This window comes from Dermacentor silvarum, chromosome 8 (genome assembly GCF_013339745.2).
Source record: "Dermacentor silvarum isolate Dsil-2018 chromosome 8, BIME_Dsil_1.4, whole genome shotgun sequence".
NCBI lineage: Eukaryota > Metazoa > Arthropoda > Arachnida > Ixodida > Ixodidae > Dermacentor > Dermacentor silvarum.
This window is the reverse complement of record NC_051161.1, coordinates 154,601,593-154,620,813: the sequence shown is the minus strand read 5'-3', so window position 1 is coordinate 154,620,813 and position 19,221 is coordinate 154,601,593. Positions and strand designations below refer to the sequence as shown.

The 19,221-nt window shown below is 44.9% G+C and overlaps 1 protein-coding gene across 3 annotated transcripts in view; it reads right to left on the bottom strand.

The window, feature by feature from the left end:
• LOC119461780 (complement factor B-like) overlaps nt 1-19,221 on the bottom strand; it is a 190,843-nt gene that overhangs the window by 159,831 nt on the left and 11,791 nt on the right. Inside the window, exons 2-3 of one of the 3 annotated variants that reach the window (XM_049672156.1) lie at nt 7,352-7,540; nt 6,863-7,051 (exon numbers count right to left, since the gene is read on the bottom strand). The exons of 1 other annotated variant lie outside the window; for it this stretch is intronic. In XM_049672156.1, coding sequence (XP_049528113.1) covers nt 6,863-6,878 — 16 coding nt within the window. In that variant the 5' untranslated portion in view covers nt 6,879-7,051; nt 7,352-7,540. The remainder of the gene's footprint in view (nt 1-6,862; nt 7,052-7,351; nt 7,541-19,221) is intronic. One more of the 3 variants, XM_049672157.1, reaches the window with a different exon arrangement.

Genomic DNA, 19,221 nt, shown 5'->3' with positions numbered 1-19,221 from the left:
CAGAACATTAAGCAGTTTATTAACACGAAAGTGTTTTATGCCGGGGTCCACCAAGACTTCACTGACGTATTTCTGTCACGGATGTGACGTTCTTACAATGTACACGAACATAATACAAAGAAAGAAACCAGAAGAAAAAGTTCCACAAACATGCAAAATTTGGGGGACCCACTTCTTGCGGGACCCATGGTGGCGTGGCGCGCGACAAGCTCATATCAGTGAACGCTCTAGAAACCTGAACACTTAAGGTGATCTGCCCCATGAACACCACAATTTATTCGTGTAGCAAGTGAATGTTTTGTTGGCGCACGGAAATCTATTAGTAATTGACAACGTAATAAAAAAATCGCTAATCTGCGTGTATTTTGTGCTTCTGTCACTAAATGACGTCTGTATGCGCAACAAATATACAAATCAGCTTTTACTGCTACCTAAACAAGTATACAAACAAGTGTACAAAACAGCTGTTAACTGCATTAAAACTCTTACAAGTGAAATATAACCTCGTGCAGCACCAGCTGATTGCACGTCCACAGGAAGAAAATAATTTTTTTTGTCAAGTGAAGGTCATACCAGTGACGCCTTAACTTTTTTTAATGTCTCTTGAGGAGGATCAAGGTGTCAAAAAAGAAAACAACCATGTCGTGATAAACCACATGTAGACCGAGCGCTGATTTCACCATCTCGATTGTCTTTTGTCTAGACCACCGTACTGCGCCATAAATCGCCTATTGAAATCTTGCTCGTCACTTCGATCTAGCATGCGCAACAACTGCGTGGCATGGCTTTGTCAACCATGTTTGACCTTTTTGGCCGGCTTAAGATTTAACTCACATGTACACTGTTCCATTGTGTGCACGATTGATTTACTTCGATAGAAAAACCACTTCCGTGGTATGTACTAATTTAACATATCTAAGGGAGCCTTTTACATTTTCCCCATGTGCGCAAAGCATTGGTACATTGTTGAGCCCGTATTTAGACGTCTAGTGTTGCATTGGGGGCTTGCTGGTATGCATCTTGGAATTCTGCTGTAATTTTGTAAGACACTGACACGGCGCTAACAGGACCCGGTCTGTGTCATTCTTGTGCATTATTTGGTCCTCGTTTGTATACACTATAACAGCGTTCCACCACTTAGCATTTCCACATGCGTACGTAGGCCAAATTTCGATACAGGCGAAATGCCAAAACGCCTGTGTCCCATGCAATGGGGGCACGTAAAACTGCACTTCGTGCAGTTTGTCACCGGCTTGACTGCTTTCCCAGAGGACACAATGAGGGCCTTCCTGGATGCATCACCGCTCACATGTAATCACGCGCTGATGTCTACGCATGCGCGCAGTGACTGCCCTATCTCCGCCTTGGAGGATAGTCATGGTCTGTACGCCGCGGCATTCGACAAGATACTGACTTCTGCTATCGGTGACGTCAGCCTGGATGACCCGCTATTTCGTGTCATGGCGCTGGCTCCGTTCTGTATAAAAGCCTCGCCGCAACTTGATCGCTTCAGTGGGCAAGGCAGAAGCAAAACTGGCGACATGTTCAAACGATGTTTCTTCTTCGTGCAGGTATGTTACCTTAATAACGCTTATTGTATTCGGTCTGACAATCGCTTCTTATTGCTGATGCCTTGCCCACACGAATGTCTTTCTAGGTGTATTTATGTATGTGCTGATCTTGTTTACTACATGAACTGCCTCCTATTGAGCGGCGATATTGAAACAAATCCAGGCCCTTGTAAACGCTCCGCCACTCAAACGGATGAATCTGGCTCTATGGTATCCGAAATGTTTGCTCAACTTCTTGCCGGGCAAAGTAAGATAGCACAGGACATAGCAGCCATGCGAAAATCTATCGACGCACGCTTTGAGGCCATCGAAAAACGAATAGTTGATCTTGAGCAGCAGGTACCCTCGTTTAGCGCAGCACACTACGATAACCTACAGAGCCATATTCAGAAAATGTCATCCACTATTAGTACACTTTCGTCCCAAAATAATGATTTAGAAAATCGCTCCCGTCGGAACAACCTTATTCTTTATGGTCTAACAGAATCTGAGCATGACACTAATGAATCGCTGCAATTGCAAGTTCGAACATTTTTTACTGACGTACTCAAGCTTGATTTTCCCCAAATTGAGCGATTACATAGGCTTGGTAGACCTAGAGGTGGAAGACCTCGCCCCGACATCATGAAACTCCTGGATTTTCGTGAAAAGACTAGTGCTCTGAAGAATGGATATAAACTAAAAGGCTCTCAGTGGCGCATATCCGAAGATTTTTCTTCGAACATACGCTCCATCCGTAAAAAACTATGGGACGCTACAGCACCATTTTGTAACAATGGTTGAGTGGTACACCTCAGGTACGACCATGCGTTTGTTGACAATCAGCTCTACAATTGGGACGTTGTTTCCAACTCGCTTGTGAAAGCTCTTGATGGTGTCACTCACCATCATTTACCGCGCTCCCAAGGGAACAATCCTTGACTTAACAATGTCATGCATGATAAACTCTGTATAATAAATCTTAACGCAAGAAGCCTATCTAACAAATATTCAAGCTTTTCCTCTTTGGTGGCATCACATTCCCCTCACTGAGTCCTGGTTACATAGCGACATATATGACTGCGAGGTAACCCCCCCCCCCCCCCCCCCCCCAGGATATAACGTCGCAAGAGTCGGCAGAAAAGAGGGTAGAGGTGGAGGCGTTGCTTTGTTTTTGCGCTCTGACGACCTACAGTATTCTGTACTACAATCCCCACCTGAAATCGAGACGATTTGGTGTAAGGTGCACAATAATACAACGAATGTGATCATTGGTGTGTTTTATCGACCTCCCAAACATACCCTGAATGAAATAACGATCCTTAACGCGTACATCCAAGAGCGCGGTTTTGGCTCTTCAAATTTAATCTGCATGGGCGACTTTAATGTACCTAACATTTCGTGGGCTTCATTATCGGTAACAGGTGATAACACCCCTCTTTCTAGAGAGTTGCTGAATTTTCACTATCCCTTGGATTGAAACAAATTGTATCTGATCCTACTAGAGAGTCCACTATACTAGATCTGATTTTCTTAAATGCACCGCTCATTACAAGTGTCTTTGAGTGTGAGATCACTGACGGTATTTCCGATCACAAACTGTTATTGCTACTATTAATCTTTCAGTTTCAAGGCGCCACTATGAATATACCAGTTTTTATGATTACAATTATGCAAATGATACATCCATACTTGATACATTAAGCAATTAAATTCATTTGACAGATTCTCCCGGATATGCACTACCAGTGATATCAATGCTATAGTATCCCATTTTGAAAACATTGTTCATACTTGCATAGAGCGCTATGTGCCATTAAAAACGAAAAAGAAAAACATCGACCTTCCTTGGATGACACGGGAAATACTTCATTTGAAGCGTCGAATAGCCAGAGCACGTCGGAAGCGCCATATGAATGCCGAAACAAATGCCCAGTTTCGCTTTATGAAGGAAGAACTTCGCCAAAAAATTCATGCAGCTAAGAACTTCTATTATCAGTTCACTCTACCTAATTTGGTTAAAAATAACCCAAGAAAATTTTGGGGTTCGATTTCGCCTATGAAAAACATTTCTATTAGATGATTCAGAAATAAGTGATCCTGGAGCTATTGCTAAAGCATTCAATGACTATTTTCAGTCAGTATTTACACAGGACAATGGCGAAATTCCTCCTTGCTCCACGACAACTAACATATCCTGTGCAATTACCAATGTTAAAATATCTAAGCAAGGAGCCCTGAACCTTATTTTAATTCTTGACACCAAAAAAGGCTGCAGTCCGGACAATGTCAACAATGTGTTTCTTCATCGTTATGTGCTTTGGACATGTCAGTACCTCACATTAATTTTTCCGAAATCAGTGTCTACTTGTACAGTTCCTTGTTCATGGAAACGGGCTAGAGTCATTCCATTGTTCAAATCAGGGCAGAAACAATCCGTTCTAAATTACAGACCCATTTCTTTAACTTCTCATACATGCAAACTCCTTGAACACATAATTTATAACCACATTATCACTTTTCTCGATTCTAATAACATTTTTTCCAGCACTCAGCATGGATTTCGTAGTGGTTTTAGCACAGTCACTCAATTAACTGAATTTACTCATGACATCGCCTTTGCTCTTGATTTAGGTCATCAATTAGATGCGCTCTTCATTGATTTCTCCAAAGCATTTGATACTGTACCACATCATAAACTATTACATAAACTAAGCCTTATCCTTAATAACCCTCTTCTTGTTGACTGGATCCGTAGTTTTCTTTATAATCGTTCACAGTATGTTTCTTTTAATTTATCAAACTCCCCTGACGCGTTAGTATCTTCCGGAGTACCTCAAGGTTCTATTTTAGGGCCTTTGCTTTTTTTGCTTTACATTAACGACAATCCAAACTCTGTTTCGGTAAAAATTCGGCTTTGCGCAGACGACTGCGTTCTCTACAACGTCATTTCTACACCTAATGATCATAACACCCTGAATCAATCTTTTATAAACTTTTGTGAAGGGTGCGAACGCTGGCAAATGAACATTAACTTTAAAAAAAACAGTCGTCATGTCCTTTCACAAGCATGCTAATTGCTCATTTTTTAATTACTCCTATAAATCCACTTTTGTGCCGCGCGCATATGAATATAAGTATTTAGGCCTCCTTTTCACTCCAAGGTTATCCTGGTCAGAACATATTCTAACAACTTGCAACAAAGCATTAAAAAAACTTGGTTACCTGACCCGAACCCTACGTGTTGCCCCGAAAGAAACTAAACTCCTTACATACAAAACACTTGTAAGACCTATTCTTGAATATGCGGCTACCATATGGAACCCTTACAAAATTTCGGACAATCAGAAAATTGAATCTGTTCAGAAAAAGGCTGTTCGTTTCATATACCGCCGCTACGACAGAATGTTTTCACCCTCATGTCATCTGCATTAGCTTGGCTTAACCCCTCTCTTCCACCGACGTCACATCAATTCTCTGAAACTTCTGCACTCTTTATTTCACTCTCCGTATTATGCCTCCCCGAACACATATCTGACCCGTGATAAGCCCCTGAATACGAGAAACAGCAATAAATTAAACTTATCAGTCTTTTTTGCTCGCACCAACACTTTTAAATACAGTTTCTTTCCTAGGACTATTGAACTCTGGAATGATCTGCCTAGTTCTATCCGTTGTTTACCACATAAAGAATTTGAAGATGCTATTGTGAACTCCCTTTAACCATGTTTTAACATATGCTTCATTTGTGATTTGTATTTGCCACATTGTATTCACCCACTCCTGCAATAGCCCTCCAGGGCTGCAGTATTTGTAAATAAATAAATAAAAAAGATTCCCTGGTGGGCAAAATTAATTTAGAGTCCCCCAGTATGGCGTGCCTCATTATCTAATCGTGGTTTTGGCACTTAAAACCCCAGAGTTCATTCATTCGCATGCAATTCTTAAACTGAGACCCCCGTAATGCAACTTCTCAAAAAAGTTCTGAATTATAATTTCTTAGGTGAAGCACAGGTGAAGCTGCATCATCCAGCTGTGACATAATTAGTAGTCTACCAGTGTATTCATAGCAACAACGACGAAGTAAAAACTGCACTGAGGCTGCCCCTTTAAACAGCTGCGGTAGACTGAATGCTGTGCTACGGGTGTTACTCCTCTTCCTCACAGTTGAGCCTAAATTATATTGCGCTAATATCTAATCTGGAACCGTAAGAGTTTATTTATCCAAGCCCTGGTGGAGAGAAAATACTGCAACGCAGGTTATTCGAGTTACGTTTACGCTGTTTGTGCAATATATTTGTTGTTCAGAATGACGAATTCTGTCCGCATTCTTCTGACTGACTGACGTTACCTCATACCGTTTGAGTTAACTACAGTATACGAAGCATTAGAAAGCAGAAGGGATGACCCGAGCGCTGCCACGATCGGTTCATCCCGAGCACTCCAATGTAGAATTTAAACATTCAAACATGGAAAACTTCTTGCACGGCCGAATGTGCTGGTAGGCAGCTATTGGCTTACAGCTGACCTACCCTCGTACGAAGGCATGCCTACAGCGGAGCCGAGTTCTAAGTTGCCATTTCAGCCCATCGCCTACTTTCCCAGCTACGAAACTAGCCTGTTCGCTTAATGAATTAACACGGCAAGCTGGGCGAGTTGGCAACTGAGCATGTTCTTAAGGTAGGACAGCGCTCGTTCGTCTACTTCCTTTGTCCTTAACGAAATTTGACAGCATAATTATTTTACCAATCCCTATGCAACATCTAGAACGCATAGGGCTGCGAGACCCAAGCTTGCATGGTACGTTTTATTTACCTAATATAATTACAAACCTGCCTCACAGCTCATATCACTGCATCGATGCCTTTGTGTCGACGGTGAAAGTCCAACCATTGAACACGAAAAGGAGTCTATAACGAAGGAAGGCAATTCACTTTAAAACTGATTGCAGAAATTGATACGCGTGTATCGTCAGTTTTAATCGAATTTTGCCCACAGTCCTTCATAAATTTCGGGGGCAGCACACTTAGAAAAATGAGCATGACAAAAAAAAAACAATACACAGGAGCGGCAAAAGCTGTCTTGACGCACAAAGCAATGCAAGTAAAGAACTTTTCTGAAGCCTAGTATCAAAAATAAACGTCAGGTGTGCCACAGACCCTTCAGTTAAGCGTTAAGCACGCCTTCTGGAAGGCGTAATAAGCTTTTGAAAGCCTTAACCACCAACAATTACTGATGGCGTCCCTTTCACATAAGGGGGAATAACCTGTCTGCATTTGGTAACTATACTTTAAATTGAAATATTCGCTTACCTTCGCATCTGGGCATCCGGCCGAACCAGCCACCATTTTTGCACACAGTACTGAAGACGCCTTCCAGCACATAACCTTGCTTGCAGTGGAAGTTGATTGAAGTTCCCTCGGGGAAAGATGTATCGTTTGTATGCTTAAATTTGTCTACTACGAGGTGTGGCCCGGGCTCAAACCTTGTGCAGTTGTACTCTGTGAAAAGGTGGTGAAAAAATTCTTTTTATACACTATACCGAAATAAAAACTAGGCAGGGGGTATTTTGTGTGACTCAAGCAGAATTAAGACATGTGCAATGAATACTGATTGCAGAGTGATAATTATTTATCACAGCTTGTAGCAGTAGATTTCAGTGGTGCGAATTGAAGTGTTGCCTCCAATACAACAAAGCGCATTTTTACACGCCTGTCAGTCTGTGTTGAACAAAGCAGTAAGAATACTGCTGGACACAGGTGACATAACGTTCGAAGTGTTATAAGAAGACGAGCACTCACCAACGCAGACAGGCACGTCATCATCCCAGTAGCCGTCATCTTCACAGTACAGCTGGTCTGTACCGTCCACTCGGAATCCAGGATAGCAAGAAACGAAGGCGCTGTCACCCGGCGCGTAGAAATCGCCACCGGAGCGTTCACCGTGCACTTTACCGTTTATGACATCAAAATCGTCACAGGCTCCTTCAGCTGCATGCCAAAAAGCGTAAAATAACTCTGCAAAACACTGGTTTTCACAGAACTGGTTTGTGAGAATACCTGATTTTCAAAGATGTCAGTGTAGCATAATTAAAATATCTGCACTTAGACGATTGCTGTAATGTTTCTAATTAGCATACTAATTAGTGTAAAATGTTTATACTGCTTTAGATACATATGTATGTTTCTTAGCTTCATTTTGGGCCACGCAGACCGTTCAACAGGAGCATATAGAATAGTTAGACAAGAAACAAAGTGCTCGTAACACAACATAATTTTATGCCGTGTTAATAATACCCGGAAGTATATGCGGAACAAAAAATTGCAGAAGACTTATAGAACCGTTGGCGCTAAACCTGTTCTCAGGTGTTGTATATGCACTAGAAATTGTTTTCCCATCTCAATTTTGTTTCGGATGTATGGGGTTGTGTTTGTAAAAAAAATCTGGTTAAATAATTGTAATATCTGTGCCTCTCAGAAGACCTGTAAAACTACCGCTGATGTAACTTGGTGCATTATGACCACCTTGCAAGATTCACAATACCCCTATACCTAAACTCTGGCAAAGAATTTAAAAATTGTGACCTACGGTGTGTTTTAATGCAATCGCCATTCATTGCCTACTTCAGGCATTTGACCGTATTTATCTATCTATATATTGCCGCGTGTCTAGTGTGGCAATGACGACGACGTAACAAGACATATCGGCACGTGTGAAAAACATAGAGAGCAAGAAAAAGAAGAAGCAGTGACTAGTGAGCGGTATTAAAAGGTCCGTTCTTGTTACTGCCTCTGCCGACAAGTGCGTTTCGTTTGTCCCTCGAGTTTCCGACGTCGCCACACTGGTGGAAGGGTTGGGTACCTGATGCTCGGGACGTCTGCTCGGAACCGTACACACAGTTCCGAGAATCAACCTCTCGTCATTACTTACTTCAGTCGCCGCTTGTTAGGCCTGAGCCCCGAATACACCAGCGTTCCAGATCCGACCAGCATGGAAACTCCTACATCGGCGAATCTCGCTCCTTCACAGATGACGACAAGTCTTTCGCAGGTGACTCTTCAGCATCCTCGCGTTCCGGGTATTTTTCGTGGCGATGCATTTGAAAACGTTGAGGACTGGCTTGATGAGTATGAGCGGGTTCTTAAGTCGGCGAATTGAGCACAGAACAAGAACTTAGGCACGCTTATTTCGCACTGGAAGACAGTGCGCGCACGTGGTTCCAGAACCGGGAAGCGTGCTTACAAACGTGGAATGACTTTCGACGCCAACTCTTGGATACGTTCTCCTGTTCCAACCGGCGGGATTACGCGCAACAGCCAATCGAAGCGCGCTTTCAGAAACCCAACGAAAGCACCGCTATGTATGCTGAGGATATGACCCGTCTATTTCGCCGAGCTAACCCCGATATGGCCGAGACTAAGAAAGTGCGCTATCTCATGCGCGGAATTAAGAAACAATTGTTTGCAGGCCTGGTACGAAACACACCAACCACGGCAGACGAATTCGTCAAGGAGGCCACTATAATCGAGCGAGCACTTCAGCAACGATGCTGCCACATTGACCACACCGATGAGCGCCGCCACTGAGAATGCCACCACTAGCGAAAGCTCTCTGCGAGAGCTGATTAACAGAATACTGCGTGAGGAACTACAAACCCTGGTTGCTCCTTCTACCGAGCCAGCAGTTGCTCCTTTTGGCGAAGTCGTCCGCCAGGAGCTGCGGCAAGCCTTTTCAACGCCCGCGCCGTGCCCCGAATCACAGCCCGTTGAGCTATGCCGATGTCGTTCGTCGTCCTCCCCCTCCACCACCGACCACGCCGTTCCATCTGCGACCTGTTACCACTCCAGCGTGGCAGCGGGAGCCTGGCAGACGACCACCAGCTTACTTGTGGGTGCACTGCCGACCGTCAGCCACTCTGATTTTACTGTGGGGAACCGGGCCACATTGCCCGTTACTGCCCTCATCGAGATGTCGTGTTTGGAGGCTTTCCACGTTCATCTTCCCCGCGCTTTGTATACCGCCGTGCCCTGGACGAGGATTACTCGCCGACCATCCAAGCCACTTCGCCACGTCGTCGCTGGCAGTCTCCGTCACCTCAACGTTCCGCTTCCTCCAACCGTGCCAGTTTCGCTGACGTCATAAGAGGCCGTTGTCCCAGTCCTCACCGGGGAAATTATTGGCCGCGACCTCCGGAGGGAAGGTTGCCAACTGTCGAGACGGCGGAAAGACACCCTAACCGCCGCAAGAAGACGACATGACGACAACGAGTAATGCCGACGAATGTGTTTGCGCCGAACTCAGCCTTTTTGCTGACGGACATCCCGTAACAGCCCTTGTGGACACCAGTGTTGATTTCTCGATTATGCGTCAAGAGCTAGTTGACCGCCTTAAACAGGTGCAAACACCATAAACAGGGCCATACATAAGTGTCGGAGGTCAGCTAATGACGCCAACGGGTAAATGTACCGCCAGAATCCGCATCGGTGATTCCAGCTTTGTTGCCACGTTCGTTATTCTCCCCGAGTGCTGCAAAGAACTCATCTTGGGGACGGATTTTCTGTGGGATTATGGAGCTATTATAAACATCCCGGAGCCTTTGGTCACATTTTCAGCGAACCCAGATGTAGACTGCAACTATGATAGACAGCACGGGCGTTTACGACTAGCCGAGGACGTGACGATTGGGGGCATGGAAGAGCAGCAACAATGCAGACCCCTGACACGCCTTTTCGCTTTTTGGTGCAGATACTGATCGTCATTGCCACGTGGAATGAATCATCCGGTGCTGCCTCTGTACAGCTGTTCCAGCCTGCACCGACGGAAACCGACAGTACAAGTTGCCAGGCGTCACTACTGGATGGCCAACATCAGTACCGCGCATCGCAGCGTTTCCTGGAACGCCATCTTGAACTAACTTGAACAATACCATCGGCATCGACAGATGCATCCCCAGCGCGCTTTATAAGCAGTTGGCTATCCTCGCACCCGTCCAGTGGGCATGGAAGAGCAGCAACAATGGAGACCCCTGACACGCCTATTCGCTTTTTGGTGCAGGTGGGTTCATCTATCTACTCAACTCTTCTGTAAAAAGAATAATAATGCTTTTTTGCTGTCACTTCCATGCCCGCAAGTGTTATTTTGCCTTGCTTGCGAATGTATTCATGTATCTAAAATGTTGCTACTATCAGGTGATGTAGAGCTGAATCCCGGCCCTGATTCCGCTAATGACGACACCGGGAAACAATATTAAGAGCTGTTATCACTTCTAAAGGGACTACATACCAAGGTTGATACAAAGCATGAGGAAATCATGACTTCTCTTAAGGAGGTCAAGGATGCCCAAACTGCGCTCGAGCAACGGATTGCTGAAATTGACAATAGGCTATCCATAGTTGAAAGCACTATCCAGCCGTCTGAAGGCAAAATACACGAAAGCCTCGTCCCTCAAGTTACTAATCTGAATCACCGTCTCGACGACATCGAAGACCGATCGCGCAGAGAAAACTTAATCTTTCACGGTATCCCTGACAGTCCTTCAGAAACATGGGCGCAATCTGAGCAGAAAATATGCGCAGCCCTTAACATCGCACTAGACCTAAATTTGAGCAGTAGCGACGACCGCATATCTCGCGCGCATCGATTGGGAAAGTTTGTTCCTGGAAAATGTCGGCCTGTTACTGTTAAGTTTCAATCTTTCAAATTCAGAGATGGCATATTTTCATCGCGCAGCAAGCTAAAATCTTCTAGAATATTCATCAATGAAGACTTTTGCCGGACAACCAGAAACATGCGCAAAAAGCTTTTCGATTACGGTAAAGCCAGTGGTCAGCAGTTCTCCGCGCGATATAACAAACTGTACATAAATAAGAAGTGCTATGTTTACTCCCTATCTACTGACCGCGTCTGTGAACTTCATCAGAGCCGTGACCCTAGTACAGACAAGGGCGCGTCAAGCTCCTCGTTTGCCAGTAGTGACACGTTGGTATCCTAACTAACAATGCGCAGCATGATACACCTAACGCTGGCTTGTCTTTTTTACTTACTAACATTAGGAGTATGCTAAGCAAACGTGACGCTTCTGTCATTGACACATGCTTGGCGGATGTCGTTGTACTTACGGAAACCTGGCTCTCCGCCGAAATCGGGGATGACGAATTGTTTAACTGTGACAAAAGATACGCCATTTATCGTTATAATCGAAATGCCAGATCTGGTGGTGGGGCACTCATCGCTGTGGCAGACAATCTTGTTTCCATCTTGGTTGTACTCAATACCCCATTGGAGCTCGTTTGTGTTAGTATCCGAGTGAATCATCAAAATATGCTACTCTGTGCATGTTACCGCCCCCCAAGTGCAAGTTCAGGCTTTTGTGAACAATTGCACGACGTACTAAACAACCTAGCACTACGTTTTCCCCGCGCTTCCTTATTACTCTTAGGTGATTTCAATTTCCCTAAAATTAATTGGTCCATCTCTCGTCCCGTTGTTACAGAATCGTCACCCGAAAGCGCAGCCTTCATAACTCTATGCCTAGATTTTAACCTCAAGCAACTCGTTTCCCAACCAACTAGAATTGGTCCCACATCAGCTAATACACTGGATCTATTGCTTACGACTGCCCCAGATATTATAGAGTCACTCAGTCTGTTCCCCGGTTTGAGCGACCACTCTTTCATTCATTTTTTGATAAGAGCCCCTGTCACACACAGAATAAGTGCCCCTAAAACAATACGCGATTACACGAAAGCAGATTATACTTCAATTAATAGAGAACTTGAATTATTTTTAAAGGATTGTATGCCTGGTTTCTTCGATCGTACTGTTGAACATAACTGGAAGTTTTTCAAAAACAAATTGGTATCACTGATTAATAAATATGTGCCAACACGTATAATTTCTGAAAGGAAGCGCTCGCCTTGGTTTAACACAACATTAAAAAGGCTGCTAAACAAGGAAAAAAAGACAATTTCGCCTAAAAAAACGTGCCAACAACCCCGCACGCTGGCGCATCTATAGTGATAGCCTTAAAACTTATCGGGCCGCTATCAGAGAGGTCAGACACGTTTTCTTTAATGATACACTCCCGTCCCTCTTGACCACCAACCCATCAAGATTTTGGAATAGCGTTAAGCCCAGAAAAGAGAACGCGATATCTCTTACAAATTTCGATGACGAAGCTATACGCAGAGAAGACTGTTGCAATGTATTAAATGAAGTGTTTGCTAAATCATTTTCAGAGTGTTCTACTGTTGTACCACCACCCCTTCACGGTTGCGATTTTTTTCCACATGGATCCTCTTATCATTGATTTTTCAGGCGTTGCCAAGTTAATTCGCGGGTTGAAATTGTCATCTAGCTGTGGTATCGATAACATCGACTCAAAGATTCTCAAAAATACTGAAGTGTATTCCGCTATCTTTCTGTCGCACATTTTCACACAATCTCTATAGTGCTGTGAAATTCCAGACGATTGGAAAGTGGGAAAGGTGGTTCCTGTTTTTAAATCCGGTAACCCTCAGTCACCTCACAATTACAGACCTATTTCTTTAACGAGCATTCCCTGTAAGCTTCTGGAACATGTCATCTATTCTCATCTTGTGTCATTTTTGGAATATAACTCTTTTTTCAGCGAATCTCAGCATGGCTTTCGTAAGTACTATTCCTGTGACACTCAGCTTTTATCGTTTACCAATTACATAGCATCCGTTTTAGACAAAGGGTCAGTTATTGATTGCGTTTTTCTTGACTTTGCCAAAGCGTTTGACAAGGTAAACCACCAATTACTTCTTTACAAAATGAGCATTCTAAATATTGACCCCGACATCTTAAAATGGATTGAGTGCTTTTTCACTAATTACTTACAGTACGTAACCACTAACCACTGTGACTCACATTCTTGCGAAGTAACATCTGGCGTTCCACAAGGGTCCGTTTTGGGCCCGCTGCTTTTCCTAATATATATAAACGACCTTTCTGGCACAGTTACTTCTAATATAAGGTTATTTGCTGACGACTGTGTTGTTTACCGTAAAATAACTAACGAATCTGACCACTCTGCCCTCCAGTCTGACCTAGATAATATTTATAACTGGTGTAGCCAATGGTTTATGATTCTCAACACTAATAAATGCAAGAGCATGACATTCTCCCATCGTTCTAACCCATCTGAATTCATAGCTTATGAAATCGAAGGCACATTATTAGAGCACGTAACCTCCTATAAGTATCTTGGTGTGCACATAACGGATGACCTCTCATGGCATACTCACGTTAATTACATCATTAACAATGCTAACCGTGCACTAGGAGACCTACGCCACAATTTTGCTGAAGCACCAGGCCATTTAAAATTATTACTATATCAAACGCTAATTAGACCTAAACTCGAGTATGCGTCTGCTATCTGGGATCCAGGCTTACGTAACCTTGTAGATGCAATAGAGTCTGTTCAGAATCGCGCAGCTCGCTTTATCGTATCAAACTACTCCCGTACTTCCAGTGTTTCGCTGATGAAATCTAATCTTGGCCTTCCGAACCTGCTCTTAAGGAGAAAAATTTCACGTCTTTGTCTCTTTCATAAAATTGTTTTGTTGAACCAGTCCCTGAAACGCGAACTTTTATCAAAGCCATCGTATTTGTCAGCGCGTATCGATCACCAGCATAATGTCGCCATTCCTTTTTGCCATACTAACCTGTTTCATGATTCATTTATACCAAAAACTAGCTCTGACTGGAACCAACTTCCCAGTGCCATCGCCAGCATTGAAGATGTACAGTCATTCAAGGCCGCAGTTGTTGACCACTTCACAGAATAACCTGCGCAGCTATTTGTTCTTTAAATAAGATTTGTATTTTACGTGTATAATAACGTTGCTAACGCAATTGTCGTTCAAGGCCTTTGGTATTCACCTGTTAAACTGCTCTTTTAATCATTGTTCTTTTTCTTGTTTTGTTTTGGTTTTTTCATACACAGCTTTGTTGTTGTTCTCATTATTGCGCTTGTCCAATAAGAATGTACCCACCCCCTCTGTAATGCCACTTAGGCCCTGAGGGTATTGCAATAAATAAATAAATAAATAAATAGATGCCGCCGCGAACCTGCTGCCTTGTGTCTTTTTCTACCAAGAGGCCTTACCTCGGTGATGTGATAGCGGAACAAATCAGCGTATTATTGCTCACACAAGGCGTTTCGATTGCACGGGGCATTCTCGCTTTAAATCGTGGCCATGCAGCAGTGCTCCTTACGAACTTTAGCAACGAACGCCGCCACGTCCCGAAAGGCACAGCAGTTGCATTCTGTGATGACATAGTACAAGCAAAGGACTACTTCGCTGTGCGCGACCAAGGAATCAGTGACAAGGCCATTCCAGCCCCTACAACATTGTCCGTCAACGTTTGCTCGACCCTGTTGCCTGCTGAGAAGCAGCGCCTAGTGAACTAATACAGAGGTTTGAGGATTGCTTCTCGTATACGTCCAAGGTCCAGCAAACACCACTGACCAAGCATCGGATAATTACGGACGATGCCACGAAACCAATTCGACAGAACCCCTACCGTGTGGCCCCGAAGCAAGGCGAAGAAATACAAAAGCACGTGGAGAAAATGCTCGAAGATGATGTGATACAGCCTTTGAAGAGTCTTTGGGCGTCCCCTGTGTTGTTGGTCAAAAAAAAGACAGCAGCTTAAGCTTCTGTATTAACTACCGCAAGTAAAATCAAGTAACAAAGAAAGGCTTCTATCCGTTACCACGCATCGACGATTCACTCGACAGGTTGCGCCGCGGACGTTATTTTTCCTCCATGGACCTACGCAGCGGGTAATGGCAAATAGAAGTCGATGACCGAGATCGGGAGAAAACTGCCTTCGTGACACCCGACGGTCTCTCCGAATTTAATGTGCTACCTTTCGGTTTGTGTGTAGCGCCAGCCACATATCAGCGTCTAATGCACACCGTACTTTCAGGGCTAAAGTGGCAAACGTGCTTCGTATACCTCAACAATGTGATCGTTCTTTTCGGCCACATTTGAAGAGCATCTAAGCCGGCTACAGGCTGTTCTCCAAGCCGTACGCTCGGCTGGCCTCAAGTTAAAGCCTGAAAAATGTCATTTTGGCTTGAACGAACTCCAATTCCGGGGCCACGTCGTCAGTAGCGAAGGTGTCCGGCCCGACCCAGACAAAATATACGCTGTTACAAAGTTCCCCACACCAACTAACAGGAAGGCAGTGAGACGTTTCTTGGGCCTGTTCGCCTATTATCGCCGGTTTATTGCGGACTTTTCACGTATTTCCTCACCGTTGACGCGACTAACACGAGAGGATGTTCCTTTTCTTTCGGGCGAACGCGAGCAAATGGCATTTAACAAATTACGCCAGAGTCTGGAAATGCCCCCAGTTCTGGCACACTTTCACCAGGACGCCCCGACAGCACTTTATACCGACGCCAGCAATGTAGGTCTGGGTGCCGTGCTGGTGCAATGCCAAGACGAGGAAGTGATAGCCTACGCCACCAGAACTCTTTCGCGCTCAGAAGACAACTATTCCACTACGGAGAAAGAGTGCCTCTCCGTTGTGTCGGCTGTTATTAAATTTCGCCCTTCTTTGTACGGTCGCTCATTCACCGTCGTCAGTGACCACCATTCTCGGTGTTGGCTGACTAATTTAAAAGACCCTTGCGGTCGATTGGTACGCTGGAGCCTCAGACTTCAGGAGTTCGACATGACCGTCGTATACAGGTCAGAGAAAAAGCATACCGAAACCGACTGCCTCTCTCGGTAACCCATATAGCCTTCTGTCACCGAGGATCAGGACACAGACGCTGCATTCTTGGGAGTCTTCGATACATTTACCATTTTCCAGCAGCAGCGCGACGACCCAGAACTGCTTCCGCTTATTGATTTCTTGAAAGGCCGAGGCAAAGACATGCCTCGACTGTTTGGACGCAGTCTGGCCTCATTTTTTTTGAAGGACAATGTTCTCTATAAGAAGAACTTTTCTCCGACTGGCAGCATCTACTTACTGGTCGTGTCTGCTTCGCTTGGCAATGAAATTCTCACAGCGTGTCATGATGAGGCGACCTCACGTCATCTGGGCTACAAACGAACATTGTACCGACTGCGGCGGAAGTAGTATTGCCCGAAGCTCCCAGCCGATGTTAAGCATCATGTACGCACTTGTCCTGACTTCCAAAGATGCAAAGCACCACCCGACAAGCCAGCTGGTCTCCTGCATCCTGTGCAGGTACCGGGAACGCCCTTTACCAAAATTGGTATGGATTTTCTTGGACCGTTTCCAACTTCAACTACAGGGTACAGGCGTATTATTGTCCCCACTGACTACCTTAACCGTTATGCGGAGACAAAAGCTACCCAGCGCGGAACAGCAGCTGAAGCAGCTCGATTTTTCGTCGAAAATGTCGTGCTTAGGCACGATGCCCCAGCGGTTGTAATTACTGACAGAGGAACCGCGTTCACGGCCGAACCTTTAGGAGCAGTTCTCAAACTCAGCGGCACAGCCCACCGGAAAATGACAGCCTGTCATCCCCACACGAATGGACTAACGGAGCGTTTAAAGAAGACACTCGCAGTCATGCTTTGCATGTATGTCGACGTGGACCAGAACAACTGGGACGAGATTTTGCCTTATGCAACCTTCGCATATAGCACCGGCTCAACAGGAAACGACTGGTATGTCACCATTCAGCTTGGTACACGGTCGGGAGGCCACGACAACTTTGGATGCAATGCTGCCCCACGAGTGCGACGATATCCATGCAGATGCTGAAGAATTTGCTCAACGTGCCAAAGAAGTCAGACATCTTCCACGTGTATGCATCCACCACCAGCAAGACCAGGACGCAATGCGGTACAATCGTCAACACAAATTCGTCGCCTACACTCCCGGCAAGAGAGTGTGGGTTTGGATACCCATTCGGCGTAGGGGACTTTCTGAAAAACTACTAAGGCGATATTTTGGTCCATACACAGTTATCCGACGACTGAACGACATGAATTACGAGGTCGTTCCCGATGGTGAAACTAGTTCGCGGCACCGCAATCAACCTCCCGAAGTGGTGGATGCGGTGTGCATGAAGCCCTACTTTTCCAAGTGACTCGGGTTTTAGTGTCTCGTACATGCATACGCTCAAGCTGCGCATCGGAACAATGCTTCCCCTGGGAGGGAGGCAAATGCCGCGTGTCTAGCGCGGCAAAAACTACGACGTAACAAGACATATCGGCACTTGTGAAAAACATAGAAGAAGAAGAAGAAGAAGCAGTGACTAGCGCGCCGTCTGTTCTTGTTACTGCCTGTGCCGACAAGTGCGTTTCGCTTGTCCCTCGAGTTTCCGACGTCGCGACAATATCTATCTGTATGTTTATCTCTCTATCTATCCTCTGACACCATCCCAGTGGCGCAAGTTGGTAGACAACTTGGGGCACAAGGTATGTGCTCAGAGTCGTGACGCCGTCGTGGTCATTCTATCGCCGTCATTGCAGCTTCGTCAGCTAACTTTCGTCATGCCGCTCTCGTCACGCCTCTCACATCGACCCAGTGAATCAAGCTTTCCATGCACTGTGCACGTGGTTGTGAAGCCATCGTGTCCGTTGCATTGTTGTCACTCTAGCTTGATCACCTGATTCTCGTCATCACCTCGTCGTCATAGTTGTCGTAACGCCATCGCTCTGATGCCGTCGTCGTAATTTCATCTTCGTCATGCATTCATTGCCATGCCGACGTCGTGATGCCGTTGTGGTCATTCCATCGTCGTCATTCTAACTTCGTCATCCGACTGTTGCAATGCCGTCACACCAGTTTTATCACACAGTCATCGTCATGCCATTTCACCATCATTCCGTCGTCGCCATAGCTCTTCCGTTGTTTCAGCGACGTCGTTCCTTATTTTTTATTTATCGTTGTCAATGCGTCATCCTGATAGAACTGCCATGCTCATGCTCGACCTGGGGAAGCGAATGCCATCGCTACGTGAGGCGATAACTGCGAACAGTGCTGCATGCGCCATATACCGGAAGCAACGAAAGTCGCAGAATGACCACTACAGATTCGAAACAAACCCGTTTTCAGCAAAACGATGTAGTGCTACAATGCTTGAGTGCTAATTACACTACCGTAAACAGTCATCGTGAGATGGTTTCTGTCGGAAATTTTTCTGCGAGGCACAATCTCGACCTACAAACTGCTGGGTACTGTGGAGTAATTACAATTGAAGGGTATAGGAAATTGAAGGAAGTGCACGGTGATGAGCAGAATGAGAGGCGTGTTCTAAATATGAATAGTTAGCGACTAAGATGCCCCGTTAAACCTTTTTACCCGCAGTATTGCAAAAGAAAGTGGCGTGTATCAGAGAGCAAACTGTGATAGCCGATATTCTAATTGACGTTAACCCATTAAGATCCAAGAAAAATATACCACTAACATTTGAGAACTTTTTTGTGTTGAGATGATATTTTCACGCAGTAAATAAACTGAAAGTTTCACGAGTGGCGTTTTGTTCTTTGAAACGCTGCGATAGTGTACTTTATTATGTACGCTGGACCTTTGTGGGAGCAAATCCTGATGTAGGTCACTAAGTGTACATGACATACTTTGGAGCTTCCAAAAACAAAACAAAAACGTCTTGAAGCATGCCGTGAAAAGTGGTACTGATGCAGGGGCC